Source organism: Gobio gobio (genome assembly GCF_949357685.1).
Source record: "Gobio gobio genome assembly, chromosome: 20".
Lineage (NCBI taxonomy): Eukaryota > Metazoa > Chordata > Actinopteri > Cypriniformes > Gobionidae > Gobio > Gobio gobio.
The window spans coordinates 28,987,582-29,003,207 of record NC_137113.1 but is presented as its reverse complement, the minus strand read 5'-3'; the positions used below and the strand labels follow the sequence as shown (position 1 = coordinate 29,003,207).

Below are 15,626 nucleotides of genomic sequence, written 5' to 3'. Positions count from 1 at the left end.
TTTAAGTTGTATTTATTTGTGCTATTGCACATTTGTTTATTTGTTGTTATTTTATTACTGACAGTGTACTTGTCCTTAATAATGTTTGAAATTTATATTAGGCAAAAGTTCCTTGTGTAAGTTTACTTTAGGCTGCTGATTTTTGTTCATGGTTTTTAGCTGCAATGAAATGTTTAGCAAAAAGAACACAGAATTGTTTGATATCTAAATGTTTGACTTTTAACACATTGAAATCTAAACTTGGAATCAATAAGAATTGGAATCGATAAGCAGAATCAGAATTGCTAAAATTCAAATGATACCCAACCCTATTCCTTGCTTATGCGCTCACTGAACATGTGATTTTTGTATGGTTATGTCTTTGGAGTTTGCACAGTGGGTCAATGTCAAGAGAAGTAACGGTTAAGAGTTTATAGAAGAGCATAAGCGTGTGTGTAAAGGTCTCTTTCGTAATAGAGTTATTTTTCTATTAAATATCAAAACCAAAACAAACTGTGAAACAATCCTTCTGGGAGCATGACTTCACTCAGTACATCTGATATTGTGTGCAGTATGAGGAAGGTTTACGTCAGGCACGTTGATTGTTGTGCATGCATGTGCGTTTGTGCACGTTTTGACAATACTGTTTGTTTGCTAACAGATGACAGAAAAGCAGATGATGATGCCAAAACCGGTATGCCTGCCAAGACATCTCTCTTAAAAGTAAGTGCCCTTTATCTGTAAGCACTGTAATGGTGTCATTCGCTTCCTGTTATTTTTTTGTAGCGCAAATAGTTTACTCATGTATTGCACTTTTTTTTTTATCTATTTGCCTGTAGTGGCTAATGAATCGGAAGTCTTGCACATTCACGGGAAATAGCTTACTTCAGCGCCACAAGTTGGATTGCACAAGAAAAGAGCAGTTGATTGTGAGCTGTAAAGGACAGACAACTAGACCTGCATCAAATTCATGTCATTGCTTGAGTCAGAAATTGAAGTCAGAGAGGAATTAGTATAAAAAATTTGCTGACAAGTAAAGCAGTTTATGTTGAACACGTCAGCTTTAGCTATGAAAAGTATTCCAAAAATATTTATTTATTTATATTATATTATTATTAGATATTTATATGATATGATATTATATTAATACCAATTTTAATTTAGTTTAATGAGACTCAACTTTACAACCCAAAGTCTTTCCTTTCATGTTGTTATTATGTTGTAAGCTTCTGGTTATGATTATTATGTCAAGACTGAACTCCCGGCCGTTCCAGCGGATGTGGCAGAGGGACGTTACGTCTCTGTTCCCTCCTCAGGGAAAGAGGGTTACATACGTAACCGAGATGTTCCCTTTCGTTCAGTCACTCCGAGTAACGCCAGTGACTGACGAATGGGGGTCCCAATGTAGAAACGCCACTTAGCTGTCTTCCAGTGCCCTGCGTAAGTGCTAGTGCCCTGTTGTAAGACTAGTACGGACGTAGGACTCCCACATATCACAGGAATACCAAGGTACACTGGGAAGTACATTCCAGGTGGGGAGTATGCACCAAGATGCCTACCCATAGGGAGGACTAAAGGCCCATTTATACTTCTGCGTCGAGTGTACGCCGTAGTGTACGCCGTAGGCTACGCGCGTAGCCGACGCCGTCGTGAGCATTTATACTTCTGCGCTGTTGTCTGCGTCAATGTGCAATTCCACATGCAGACACTAGAAGACAGTGTCCTCGGGCATGTTGGTGTAATCAAGACAACAGCCGAAGAAGAAGCAGCTTGATGTGTAGAATCTGTACATTCATGTCGGAATATCAGCAGCAGTGAGAGAGCGGCTTTTCTTGCAGCTTGAGTTGTTGTATCTAATACAAATTAAGCATCTCTAGTTGATTAATAAAGTTAAATAAGGCGATCTGGCGCTGGAATGCATTTGTGAAACCATGCGGAGCTCGTGGCCGCTGTTTTCAGCAGCGGTGGCTCAGCAAGCGATTGTTGTTGCGGAGACTTCATTCACGAAATATACCCTAATGTGTCCCTGTTCTTGATATACAATTACTGATTAACATCTTTGGTTTTAATGAGAAAATAAATAAACTATATTCAGCGGATCTATGTATTTATTTACTACCATAAAGAATCGCTGGACTGCAAAATAGTGTGTTATAGCAGACGTAAGGAACTATCATCCAATTTCTGGACACACACACACACACTCCTATCGCAGATTTGTTATTTATTTATTGACCTGAGGGAAGGGTTCTGGCAGACCAATCACAGCGCTTGCGGTCCGCGTAGAATTGACGCGTTGTTACATTTTTGGAGAGGTGCGCGTCAGGCTACGGCGTAGGGTACGGCGTATCCAACGCGTCTATGCGTAGGGTACGCCGTACCCTCTGCGTGCACTCGACGCAGAAGTATAAATTGGCCTTTAGAGAGTACACATACGACCCGCTGAAGGCTGCATTTGGAGAACTCTGGGGAACCAGCCGAAGCTGGATTTTTAACCCCAGGGAGGCAAGGGCTTGCCAAGGGAACACACCTGCTCAAGGAGGCTTACGGTGGAATACACGTGTGGGGGTCGCCGGAGGGGAACCATGCACACGGAGGCACCTGGCCTGACACAAGGGTCTGGGCTCGAAAGGGCAGACTTACTGGTGTCAGCGTAAACAGTGCTGGAGGAACTCAGGGCTTCCGGGAAGCTCATCTGAGGAAAATATTGCATGTATCCAGTCCGTGGAGTGGAATGGCGAGCAAGCGAAGACACCTGAGCCTAGTCCATTACCGGCCACTTGTGGAGGTGAGTACATAGTCGGACACAGGCTCCACTCGAAGATTGTAGAATCTTGCAAATGTGTTGGGTGTTGCCCAGCCTACAGCTCTGCAGATGTCTGTTAGCGAAGTGCCATGCGCTAAAGCCCAAGAGGAGGCATGGACGCCCCAGCATCTGGTAAGCCAAAACAATGGCGTCCACTATCCAGTGAGACAACCTCTGTTTTGAGAGAGCCTTTCCCTTCAGCTTCTCACCATAACAGACAAAGAGCTGGTCTGAGGTCCTGAAACACTGCGTCCTGTCTACGTAGGCGCGGAGAGCGCGTACTGGATAGAGCAGTGCCAAGGCTGGGTCTACCTCCTCCAAAGGCAGCGCTTGCAGGTTCACCACCTGATCTCTGAACGGAGTGGTGGGAACCTTGGGCACAAATCCAGGCCGGGGTCTCAGGATCACATGAGAATTGCCCGGCCCGAACTCCAGGCACGATTTGTCAACTGAAAATGCCTGCAGGTCCCCTACCCTCTTGATGGAGGCCAAAGCGATCAGGAGCGCTGTCTTCATAGACAGGAACTTAAGATCTACTGACCACAAAGGCTCAAAGGGAGCCCTCTGCAGAGCATCTAAAACTACTGCGAGGTCCCAATAGGGTACGAGGGGAGCACGAGGAGGATGTAATCTCCTGGCTCCCCTCAGGAACCTGATGATCAGGTCGTGCTTGCTTACCTGTTTGTTCTCAACAAGGTCGTGGTAGGCTGATATAGCGGCCACAAAAACCTTTAGGGTGGAAGGAGACCGCCTTCGTTCCAACCCTTCTTGGAGAAACGAGAGCACGGACCCGATCAGGCATTTCCAGGGGTCTTCTTGGCGGGAAGAACACCAGGTGACGAAGAGGTTCCACTTCAACGCATAGGCATGCCGAGTGGACTCTGCCCTAGCGGAAGTGATGGTAGCCACCACCAGAGGTGGTGTCACCAGTGTGCCCTCGGTCAGGGAATAGAACAGGCTGCAATGGGAAGAGTCGTGGGAGGCAAACAGATCTATCTGTGCATCGCCAAACTGTTCCCAAATCAGCTGGACCGTCTGGGGATGGAGTCTCCATTCTCCGGGGAGGCTCCATAGAACGAGATGGCGGGCGAGTTGAGAGATACTGCGGGATGATAGACCACCCAGGTGATGTACCCTACTGTGGCCGTGTTGTCTGACCGGACTAGTACTTGTTGACCCTTCAGCAATGCTCGGAAGCTGTGCAGGGCGAACCCTATTGCCAGCAACTCGAGGCAATTGACATGCAGAAGGCGCTGGGGTCCTGTCCAGGAGCCCGCGGCTGCTTGTCCATTGCAGATGGCACCCCAGCCCGTGGTGGAGGCATCTGTTGATACAACAACATGCCTGGAAACTCGTTCTAAGGGCACACCAGCCCGTAGAAAGCTGAGGTTCGACCATGGGGTGAGTGTCTGAAGTAAGCTGACACTCACCTCGCTCGTAAGCTGCGCGCACATGGCGACCGAGTTGATGTCCATACCGAGAAAAGAGATCCTCTGCGCTGGGCAGAGTTTGCTCTTTTCCCAGTTGACCCGAAGGCCCAGATGGGCTAAGTGCTGGAGCACTAGATCTCGGTGTTCGCACACCTGCTCTCGAGAGTGGCCCAGAATGAGCCAGTCGTCGAGGTAGTTCAGGATGTGAACCCCATGCTGCCTAAGTGGTGCAAGGGCTGCCTCGGAATGGGAGGACCGCGTACTGATATGCCCGCTCCTCGAAAGCAAACCGTAGGAGCGGTCTGTGTCGAGGTAGGATGGAGACATGGAAGTAGGCGTCCTTCAGGACGATGGCTGCAAACCAATCGGCTGGACAAACGCATTTCGAAAAGGCGGTTCGCTGTCAACATCCTGAACAGAAGCCTGTGAAGGGATCAGTTCAGGACACGCAGGTCCAGGATTGTTGTAACCCACCGGATTTCTTGGGAACAATGAAGTAGGGGCTGTAGAAGCCGGACTTCATTTCGGCTGGAGGGACCGGCTCGATCACACCTTTCGCCAGTAGGCTGGCAATCTCCGCATGCATGACAGGGGCATTGGGCCCGACCATGGTGTAGCGGACTCCCCGGAAGCGGGGAGGAGCCTGCGCGAACTGAATCGCGTAGCCGAGCCTGATTGGGAGACCCATTGGGACAGTCCCGAAAGCTGTAGCCAGGCTCCCAGGAACTGCACCAGCGGGGTCATTCGGACCACAGACGTACCCAGGGTGGGGCAGCGAGGCAGTGTGACTGGCCCGGACGTGGGAGGCATAGTATCCCGGTGTGGGGGCACAGTCAGCAGCTGCATCCTGACAGAGGAGACCAGGGAAAGGCGCGTTCCACTGGGGTCTGCTCTGAGAGGAGGCTGGCAACAGAGAGGGACGAGAGTGGCGTGGCCCGGGGGCAGCGCACACTGCCGTCACCGGTCTCTGGGGGCTCAGGGATGTGAGTGTTAGTTCTTTCTTTGACCACATCAGGGTGCTGATGACCCTGGGGCCAGCTGAACAAAAGATTCTCCCCCGGTCCTCCACCGGGGGAAGGAGTGGCCCTGCTGCCATCTCCTGGAAATAACTTCTTATCCCTGAGCCGTCCGCATCAGGAGCGCCGCTTGGCCTGGCGTTTAGCGGGGCTGCCTGGGTAGACTGGGGCGTCTTCTTTCGGCGTCCTCCACGACCCGGCCCGGGTGAAGGCTGCTGCTGGGGCCGGGCGGGAGGGGCGGGAGCCTTAGGAGGGCGCCCTCGGTGGCGAGGAGGCTGAGACAACTGTGCCAGCCTGGGATATGGGGGCGTCGAGGAACCGTGTCCGCTCGCAGTCCCGCATATCAACCAGGTTTAGCCACAGGTGTTGCTTCTGGACCACAGCTGTGGACATCAACTGGCCCACGGAGTGTGTGGTCACCTTAGTCGCCCGGAGAGCGAGGTTGGTGGCGGCACGAAGCTCGTCCATGAGCCCTGGATCAGCTCCACCCTCGTGCATTTCCTTGAGCAACCCGGCCTGGTAGACCTGCAGAATTGCCATGGCATGGAACGAGGCGGCAGCCTGCCCCGCAGGTCTGTAGGATTGCGCCACCAATGTTGATGTGAATCTACAGGCTTTGGAGGGGTGCTTAGGGTCGCCACGCCAGGTCGAAGCGAACTGAGGACACCGTTGCATCTCAACATAACGTTCGACTGGGGGGACCCCAGTGTACCCTTTGACCGCGGCCCTATCGAGGGTAGAGAAGGCGGAGGAGGCCGCCGAATGGTCACGGGAAGACAGCAGGGACTTCCAGGACCGCGCACCCTCCTCATGCAGCTCGGGGAAGAAAGGTATTGGGGGCGGGGACTGACGGGTGTCAGCGCGCGGCGCTCCCAAAAAACAATCATCCAGCCACTGTCAGCTCCGAGTCCGACTCGGGCAATGCTGGCACACCCGAGGGCGGCAGCACAGCCGAGTCATCATCCTCGGAGGACTTGAGCCCACCTTGTGACGCTGCGAGCCTGAACGCTCACGGGTTGCGGTGCGCAAGAAGGGGGTGTGGCCCGAGGCGCGATCGTCAGGGCTTTGTTCCACACCGTCACCCTCAGATCACCCTGGCCACCAGCCAAAGTACCGCCTCTCGCGGAGACGGTAGATTGGGGTGTGGCAGAGGGCACTCTCACTTCTTTACGAAGATCCTCGAGTCTCGATCGCAGCACCGCGAAGGTCATGTTCCCGCAGTGGGAACATGACCCATCCATAAAGGCCTAGGCATGCAGACTGCTTCTACAAACATTTGTGAAAGAATGGGTCGCTCTCAGGAGCTCTGTGAATTCTAGCATGGAACCATGATAGGTTGCCACCTGTGCAATAAGTCATTTGTGAAATTTCCTCACTACTAAATATTCCACGGTCAACTGTTAGTGGTATTAGGCCTATAACAAAGTGGAAGCAATTGGGAATAACAGCAACTCAGCCACGAAGTGCTACGCCTCGTAAAATCACAGAGCCGGGTCAGCGCATGCTGCATGAAGTCGCCAACTTTCTGCAGAGTTAATAGCTACAGACCTCCAAACTTCATGTGGACTTCAGATTAGCTCATGAACAGTGCGCAGAGAGCTTCATGGAATGGCTTTCCATGGCCGAGCAGCTGCATCCAAACCTTACATCACCAAATGCAGTGCAAAGCGTGGGATGCAGTGGTGTAAAGCACACCGCCACTGGACTCTAGAGCAGTAGAGACGTGTTCTCTGTAGTGATGAATCACGCTTCTCTGTCTGGCAATCCGATAGACTAGTCTGGGTTTGGCAGTTGCCAGGAGAATGGTACTTGGCACAATGAAGTCAGACAAGTGTAAAGTTTGGTGGAGGGGGGATTATGGTGTGGGGTTGTTTTGAGGGGTTGGGTTTGGCCCCTTAGTTCCATTTGAAATTAACTCTTGATGCTTCAGCATACCAAGATTTTCAACATTTTGATTTCCAACATTTTGGAAAATGTCATGCTTCCAACTTTGTGGGAACAGTTTGAGGATGGCCCCTTCCTGTTCCAACATGACTGCGCACCAGTGCACAAAGCAAGGTACATAAAGACATGGATGAGCGAGTTTGGTGTGGAGGAATTTGAATGTCCTGACCTCAACCCAATAGAACACCTTTGGGATGAATTAGAGTAGAGACTGCGGGCCAGGCCTTCTCATCCAACATCAGTGCCAAACCTCACAAATGCGCTTCCAGAAGAATGGTCAGAAATTCCCATAAACACACTCCTAAACCTTCCAGAAAGCATTCTCAAAAGAGATGAACTGTTATAGCAGCAAAGGGTGGCCCATTTCTATATTAAACCCTACGGATTAAGAATGGGATGTCATTAAAGTTCATGTGCATGTAAAGACAGGCATCCCAAAACTTTTGGCAATATAATGTAGCTTCTTGTAACTGTGATGAGTAATAATATATGTTATAATGGCTATGTATTTAATATTACCTCTAGAATCGACTTCTGTGTCTAAAATCGCTCACTTGCGCATCAGAGAGCAGGAGCAGTCGCAGAAACAAATGTCACAGTCACATTCTTTTAACCTACATGTATTTTACTGCTTACTTTTACAATAAATAAATTAATTAATTCAAAATAATAGCAAATTATATTGTAATCATACCTCCACTCTGTGCCAACTTTGTGGTTTCATCTAAGTTTTATTAATAAATTATTAATTTAATTTAATAAATATTAATTTGGTTTGCCATGGTCATTCTAATTTGTGTTTGTAATTAAACTAATCTCTTTTTTTTTTAATCTACAAGAATAAACATATATTGTAGTGTACACTATTGTATGTATTTAGGATGGATATTATTTCTAGTGTTTGTACCTCTCCTGTCCAAGCAGCCTTTTGTGCTATTACAAGAGATGACAATGTACCTTCACCCGAATTAGATGAATTCATTAAAGAATACATCCCTTCTCTCCAGGCCCGTCAGCGAAATGATTTCAATTAATTGTGAATAAATGCCTTTTGGGTGACATAAAACAAACTGATAACCCCAATTATTAATAATCAGGAACAGTCTCCTTCTGGAATCCTTGTGTGTATCTTATGAAAGTTACTGGGTTTACTGGCTATACATGGTCATGACAGGAGTTGAAAAATTGGATACAGACTTAACTTCACACATGTACGGAAGCTATTTTACCACACTAGTCTCTTGTAAACACATGTTTAAATCAATGTCTAAACGTTGACGTTTATCCCAGTGCAAATCCTGCCCTATAGATTTTCATTGTAAGTGTTAATGTAAGCACTATTTTTAGTTTGTTTACAAGGTAAGGTACAAGACAAGAGTATTTTCTGTGCTAATCGACAGCATGTCACAGGTACATTTGACTTAACTTGCATTTAATTCAAAACGTTTCTTTCAACATTTATTAAATGAGTGTCGCCTAAGTTTCCACATTTCTCTCCCCCCTCAAAGCTAGTTAATTGAGAGCAGTCAAAACCACTCTGACCTCTACGTCCTCCCACAAGCCCCTTTCTCCCACTGGCCTCATTCAATCTTAAGACAACAGCTTTTTCCCAGACTGTGTGTGTGTGCCTAGAGGTCCCTTCCGCGCCTCTGGCTCTGCCCAGGCTTTGTAAAAGACTTCACAAAACAACTTGGCTCTGAATGGCTAATTGTGAGATTCTGAATTGACCATCCCTGGAGATTAGTTTTATGTGGAAAGTACCCATGGTTCTTTTCTTTCAGCTTTGAAGTTCCTGTATTCGTGTAGTTCCTGTATATATACTGTAATTCTCTCCCCACCCCCTCTCTTTGACCACCAGGGGCTGGAGAAGACAGACATCTCGGCCACCCCAATGAACCAAGCAGATGACACTACCTACAATGTAGAGATTGAATTCAGTGAGAGGAGGACAGATTCCACCAGGTAATCAGAGGAAAATATTTTCTCAGCTAGTTTAAGCTTTTGAGTTAAAGAGTTAGTTCAGACAATAATGAAAGTTATGTTATAATTGACCCCCCTGAAGTTGCACAGATATTTTGTTAAAAATATCTTCTTTTGTGTTCCATTGAGGAAAATAATTCATATATGTTTGAAATGACACAAGGGTATGTAAATGATCATTTTTTGCTGAACTATACATTTCATTCGTGTATTGTCCCTCTATGGTGATTCACACAAGGTTAGTTTTAGAGGTTTGTAATCCTCTGTGCTGGTTTAGTTTTGATCTGTTTCCTGCCAGGAGGGCAGTGAGTCATAGCAGTTGAATGCAAAATGCCTGTCTGTCAGATAAGCATCTCTGTGTAGCCTGCTGACTCTCTCTCTCTGTGTGTGTGTGTGTGTGTGTTAGTGTGTGTGTGTGTGTGTGTGTGTGTGTGTGTGTGTGTGTGTGTGTGTGTGTGTGTTTATTTTCAGTGTATGTCTGTCTTCATACTTTAATGATAAGCTGTCCAGAAGGTAAACCAGTAGCTCAATCATGACATGTGTCTGAGGTTATTATTCGTGTTTGTGTGGGTGGCACACTTGCATGTTTCTCGACGTAGTGAGGCTGATATATTAAAGATCAAAGGTCTGCTTCTTATTACATTAAAGAGCAGATCTCTGCTAGCCTTCACTGGATGGCTGCATCATGAGTCATGACCAAGCAGTCCATATTACCGACTTCCTTGGGTCCAGTCTGGACTGTATGAATGTCTCATGCAATTACATATCAAGGGCTTCTGGGATGGATATTTCACCGAAGCTGCTGTTCTAAAGTCTGGTTTTAGTGATTTGATAGGGTGTTACTATACAAAAGACAGAGGTCTACAATAAATGTGACTTTGTTGGAACTTTAGACTCAATACTTCTGGATACCATCTCATCTGGCTCCGTTTTTGCAGTAGGGGTCTGGACGATTGTGTGTGTTGAGTCCGATGTGGTGTAGATCAACAATATCCAGGTCCTATGCACGTTTTGGGTTGCATGGCTTTTCAGTGCGTATGTGTGTGTGGTAGATATTTTTCGCACACAGTTCGCTGCAAGCTTCACTTTTCAGATCTTAACAGTCTGCTTTTATCTTCTGGGTGTAGTTTGACAGCCCTGGGTCAAAGGTTTTGGATTCACACAGATTGCTTTAAAGTGAGAATATAAAACGAGAGTCTCTTTTTCTCAATCAGAGACTATGTAAAAAAAGATGGAAAAAGGGTTTTTACAACCATGAATTTTAGCTATAAACATTTGCCACGGTTTTTAATGCATGGTCGGTCAGTTATTTAATTATAAAAGCAAAAAATGAATGGGAAAATTCTGCTGTCCACTGTTTGATTAAAAATTGTGCCCATTGTTTTATTGTGCATGGCAACTTTGCAAAGCTAACGTCATAAATCCTATTAATGTAAATGTAAAATTAACGTGACCGGATTGTGCTTTGCATTTAAAAATGGTAACATAATAACAGTCTATATCAGCAGGTATCAATAGTTTATTATATAATATTCGCCATTCAAAAAGGGAAACTGAAACTAGCACTGCAGATATGCAAACCATAAATGATGATGGCCATTCATTTCATGTGTATTGACATTTAATTTGCTGGTCAGATTTAAGGATAAACTAATAACACTGGTGTAAAAGGGTGATTGTACAGTTGCAAGAAAAAGTATGTGAACCACTTGCAGAATCTGTGAAAATGTGAATAATTTTAACAACATAAGAGGGATCATACAAAATGCATTATTTTTTTATTTAGTACTGTCCTGAAGGAGATATTTTACATATACATTTTTTTACAAATAGTCCACAAGACAAAAAAATAGTGGAATTTATTAAAATGACCCATTCAAAAGTTTATGAACCATTGATTCTCAAGACTGTGTGTCGTCACCTGGATGATTCACGGCTGTTTTTTTGTTGATGTTTTGTGAAGGTTGTTCTTGAGTCCCTTGTTTGTCCTGAGCAGTTAAACTGCCCAATGTTCTTCAGAAAAATCCTCCAGGTCCTGCAAATTCTTCAGTTTTCCAGCATCTTTTGCATATTTGAACCCTCTCCAGCAGTGACTGTATGATTTTGAGATCCATCTTTTCACAGAGCCGGGGGATGAAAACTTTTGAGCAGGATGAAGAGGTCCAAATGTTTCTTATTTTGTTTAAATATCATTTTTTTTTCATTAAGTACTGCCTTTCGAAAGCAACAGAAGATACTTGCATGTTTCCCGGAAGACAAATTAAAGGAGAACTCTGGGGAATTTTTAAGATAATCTTGATCGTTATACCTTTGTGAGTACTGTCTATAGAAAAAAAACAAAAAAACGGATTGGTGCTTGCAACACGGAGCTGTTACAGTTAATGCCCAGAGCTTCACTCAGCTAACACGGCAGCTATGGGGGCATCTACATAAAGAGTGTCTTTGTGCCTCTTAACAGACACAAAATGCAATTAAAATGTCTGTCCAACATGAACAGGGCCCTTACATGACAACGAGATGTGTTTAGCAACTTAGCCATTGTTTAAACTCACCTAAATAGTGTTTTAGACGGCAAACTGTAGTCTCGCGCTGAAGTCCTGTGGGAACTCCGTTGTAGCCGGGAAAAGGCAAATAGTCCAGGTGGGAGGAGCTGCAGAATCTCGAGGTCATGAAAAGTAAGACGATGAAAATGTAAATTCTTGTATTTTCGCATTCTGTTGCCACAATTCGGAATGGCACAAACGCTAACCATTTCTTCTTCACTTTGTGAGCCTATCATCGATCATCACTCTTCACACACACAACGCTCCTCCCCCCTGGACTATTTACTTTTCCCGGCTACAACTGAGTTCCCACGGGACTTCAGCGCGAGACTACAGTTTGCCGTCTAAAACACTATTTAGGTGAGTTTAAACAATGGCTAAGTGGCTAAACGCATCTCGTTGTCATGTAAGGGCCCTGTTCATGTTGGACAGACATTTTAATTGCATTTTGTGTCTGATAAGAGGCACGAAGACACTCTTTATGTATGTGCCCCCATAACTACCGTTTTAGCTGAGTGAAGCTCTGGGCATTAACTGTAACAGCTCCGTGTTGCAAGCACCAATCCGGTTCGTTTTTTTTTTTTCTATAGACAGTACTCACAAAGGTATAACGATCAAGATTATCTTAAAAATTCACCGGAGTTCTCCTTTAAGTACAATTTACCTTGCTCTTCAAATTTAATAAGTTTTCACCCCCGGCTCTTAATGCATTGTGTTTCCTTCTGAAGCATCAGTGAATGTTTAAACCTTTTTTTTAATAGTTGTGTTTGAGTCCCTCCATTGTCCTCAATGTGAAAAGATGGATCTCAAAATCATACAATCACTGCTAGAGAGGGCTAACATATGCAAAAGATGTTGGAAAACTGAAGAATTTGAAGGATTTTTCTGAAGAACATTGGGCAGTTTCCCTAGCCTGGCTCCGCCCTCCTACGTTCCTCCGCTCAATGTTCATTTTCCTTCAGTACTCCGTCTGGGATTGCGGTATATTCTCTGGTTTTCTCCGGTCAAATTTTAACCGGTCCAATCAGCGAACAGAGGGAGTGGCTGAGAACGATGACGTTGATGTCGTGCGCTAGTTTGAGATGACATGCGTCACGACCAAACGTTAGCGATTGGTTATGGCAGATCCAATAGTTTTAAACTTCAACATCCGGCTTCAAGAAAGTGAATGCTTGTCAATAGAGAGTGGCCAGACTCTCTGCACAAATGAAATGTACAAGAGTCTGGTAAGACCAGGCTTACAGTTTAACTGCTCAGGACAAACAAGGGACTCAAGAACAACCATCACAAAACAAAACAAAAAACAGTTGTGAATCATCCAGGCAATGACACTCGGTATTAAGAATCAATGGTTAATAAACTTTTTGAATGGGGTCATTTTAATAAATTCAGCTGTTTTTTTGTCTCGTGGATTATATGTAAACATTTTTTATGAAAAATATCTTATTCAGGACAGTACTAAATAAAAAATAACATGCATTGTGTATGATCTCTCTTATTAAGTTAAAATTATTCACATTTTCACTGATTCTGTAAGCGGTTCACATACTTTTTCTTGCAACTGTATCTATGTGTAGTTTTATGTGTGTTTGTTAATATCAATATTAGTTGTGTTTTCTTGTCAGCTAGTGTGAGGTATTAGTGTAGATTATATGTTCTGTTTGTGTATGTTTGAGTTGAGTGTTGAATCTGTGGAATTTGGACTGAATGCTTTTTTGCCTTCAGTGTTTGGCGGCAGACATCTCTATGACTCACCTTAATATGTGTAAATAGCCACAATGATTAACTTTATGGAAAGCAGCCTGATTCCTCAAATAACATTATACATCAGAGCATCTGTTTTAATTTGTTTATTTGACACAAATCATCTGCTATTCTCCCCTAATCACACATACTCATCTTTTTGAATGAACAAATAATTAAATGATATATACAATAATAAATGTTATTATAAAATGAGATGCCAAAACTGTTTCTTCTCTCTGTAGCCATTCCTCATCATATGAGGGTGAGAAAAGTTCTGGAGAAAGAATAAATCTCAGACAGGATGAGAAGATCTCCCACTTCCAGCCTTTCACTGCAGGAGAGCAGGATGCAATAAACGAGGAAAATGAGAATGAGAGAGAAGAAATGGTAAGCAGTAATGCTACACAACTCAAATTGAAGAGAATGTCATAATTTATTGGCTCCTCCACAATGGATATATTCTAGATAATCAGTGAAAAAGTTGGCCAGTTGGGTTTCTCTAGAGTAGAAGAGCTTGGTTAATCAGCATTGTGTGTTAATGCTGTTTGCTGTCATAGTAAAGAATCAGCAGATTCCTTGAAATGAGGTCTGTACAATTAATCAAATTTAAAATCTCCCAATCAGAGCTTTTCTCTTAAAGGGTTAGTTCGCCCGAAAATTAAAATTCTGTCATCAATTACTCACCCTCATGTCGTTTCAAACCCGTAAGACCTCCGTTCATATTCTGAACACAAATTAAGATATTTTTGATGAAATACGAGAGCTTTCTGACCCCTCCATAGACAGCTATTTAACTAACACTTTCAAGGCCCAGAAAGGTAGTAAAAACATCGTAAAAATCATCCATGTGACTCCAGTGATTCAACCTTAATTTTATGAAGCAACGAGTATACTTTTTGTGCGTAAAAACAAACAAAAACAACAACTTTATTCAACAATTTCTTCTAGCCTGTGTTGACACGGTGTCGACAGTGTAAGAGTCTGACACAAGCTAGAAGAAATTGTTGAATAAAGTAATTATTTTTGTCCGTTTTTTGCTCACAAAAAGTATACTTGTCACTTCATATAAATAAGGTTGAACCACTGGAGTCACATGGACGATTTTAACGAAATGTTAATGTAGATGTTTTTACTACATTTCTATGGAGGGGTGAGAAAGCACTAGGATTTCATCAAAAATATCGTCATTTGTGTTCCATAAATGCATTTTTAAGTGGATTTAAGTGGATACATTTCCTCCCCAATATTTAACTTAAAGGGGTCATGAACTGGCTTTAAAAAAAAAATTATACTGTTGTCTGAGGTCAACTTATGACGTTTGCGTGGTTTTTACATTCAGAAACATCATAATGAATAAGTAATAAGTAATACTATTTTCTACCCTGGTTTTGAGGCTCTTTCAAGAAACGCTCGGTTTTGATGGGCGTGCTGCACTGAAGACTTGAAAGTAAACGCCCATGGCCAGGATTGGATAACAGTTTTGCATATTTGCAATGAGTACACAAGGAATTGTTTTGAAAGCGTGTGGAGAAACGGCCACTGAAATGATTCGTCCCACAGGGCTCGCAAAATATCTTGTAGCATCTCGGCCACATATGTTATTAAAGCTACACTGTGTGATATTTTCCCCCATCTAGCGGTGAAAAGGTATATGACCATTCAGTGAATTTTAGTTTCTCTTCCTCTCAATTCCGATTTCGTTTCAACTCCTACGGTGGCCGATTTAGTCCAAGATTAACATGGCTTCCAGTTCGACCTCGTCCACATTCGACACGGTGCCTGTGGGATATTCTGTGTGCAGTGGGATGGTTGGAACTCAACTGGCCTAATTATTCGGCTAGAAAGAACTGCAGCTAATCCAGAGTGAACTTTGATGATAGTAATGTTTATTCAGTCATCCAATTGCAAGGCATAAACAGGTTTGCGTGGATATGTATATAAATGTGGTTTCTGTGAGAGAACAAATAAGGATGGTAAATATACATGATAATGACATGACATAAGATACACAGTTAAGAACTGTATAACTATACTTATAAGTTACATTTGTATAATGTAACCGTAAACCAGAGCTTATTGTACCATATATAGACGCTAAATGCAGCTGCATTAAAAGGAGCGGAGCTGCCGCTGCTGCTGCTAACAAGCGGTGTCCGGTTATCAAAGTGTGTGCGCAGCTTTA

At 44.1% G+C, this 15,626-nt stretch overlaps 1 protein-coding gene across 1 annotated transcript in view; it reads left to right on the top strand.

Annotated features, from left to right (window-relative positions):
• svild (supervillin d) overlaps positions 1-15,626 on the top strand; it is a 153,683-nt gene that overhangs the window by 14,897 nt on the left and 123,160 nt on the right. The window contains exons 2-4 of the mRNA XM_079846082.1: positions 641-702; positions 9,034-9,137; positions 13,687-13,831. Of these exons, the coding sequence (XP_079702208.1) occupies positions 676-702; positions 9,034-9,137; positions 13,687-13,831 (276 nt within the window). The 5' untranslated portion in view covers positions 641-675. The remainder of the gene's footprint in view (positions 1-640; positions 703-9,033; positions 9,138-13,686; positions 13,832-15,626) is intronic.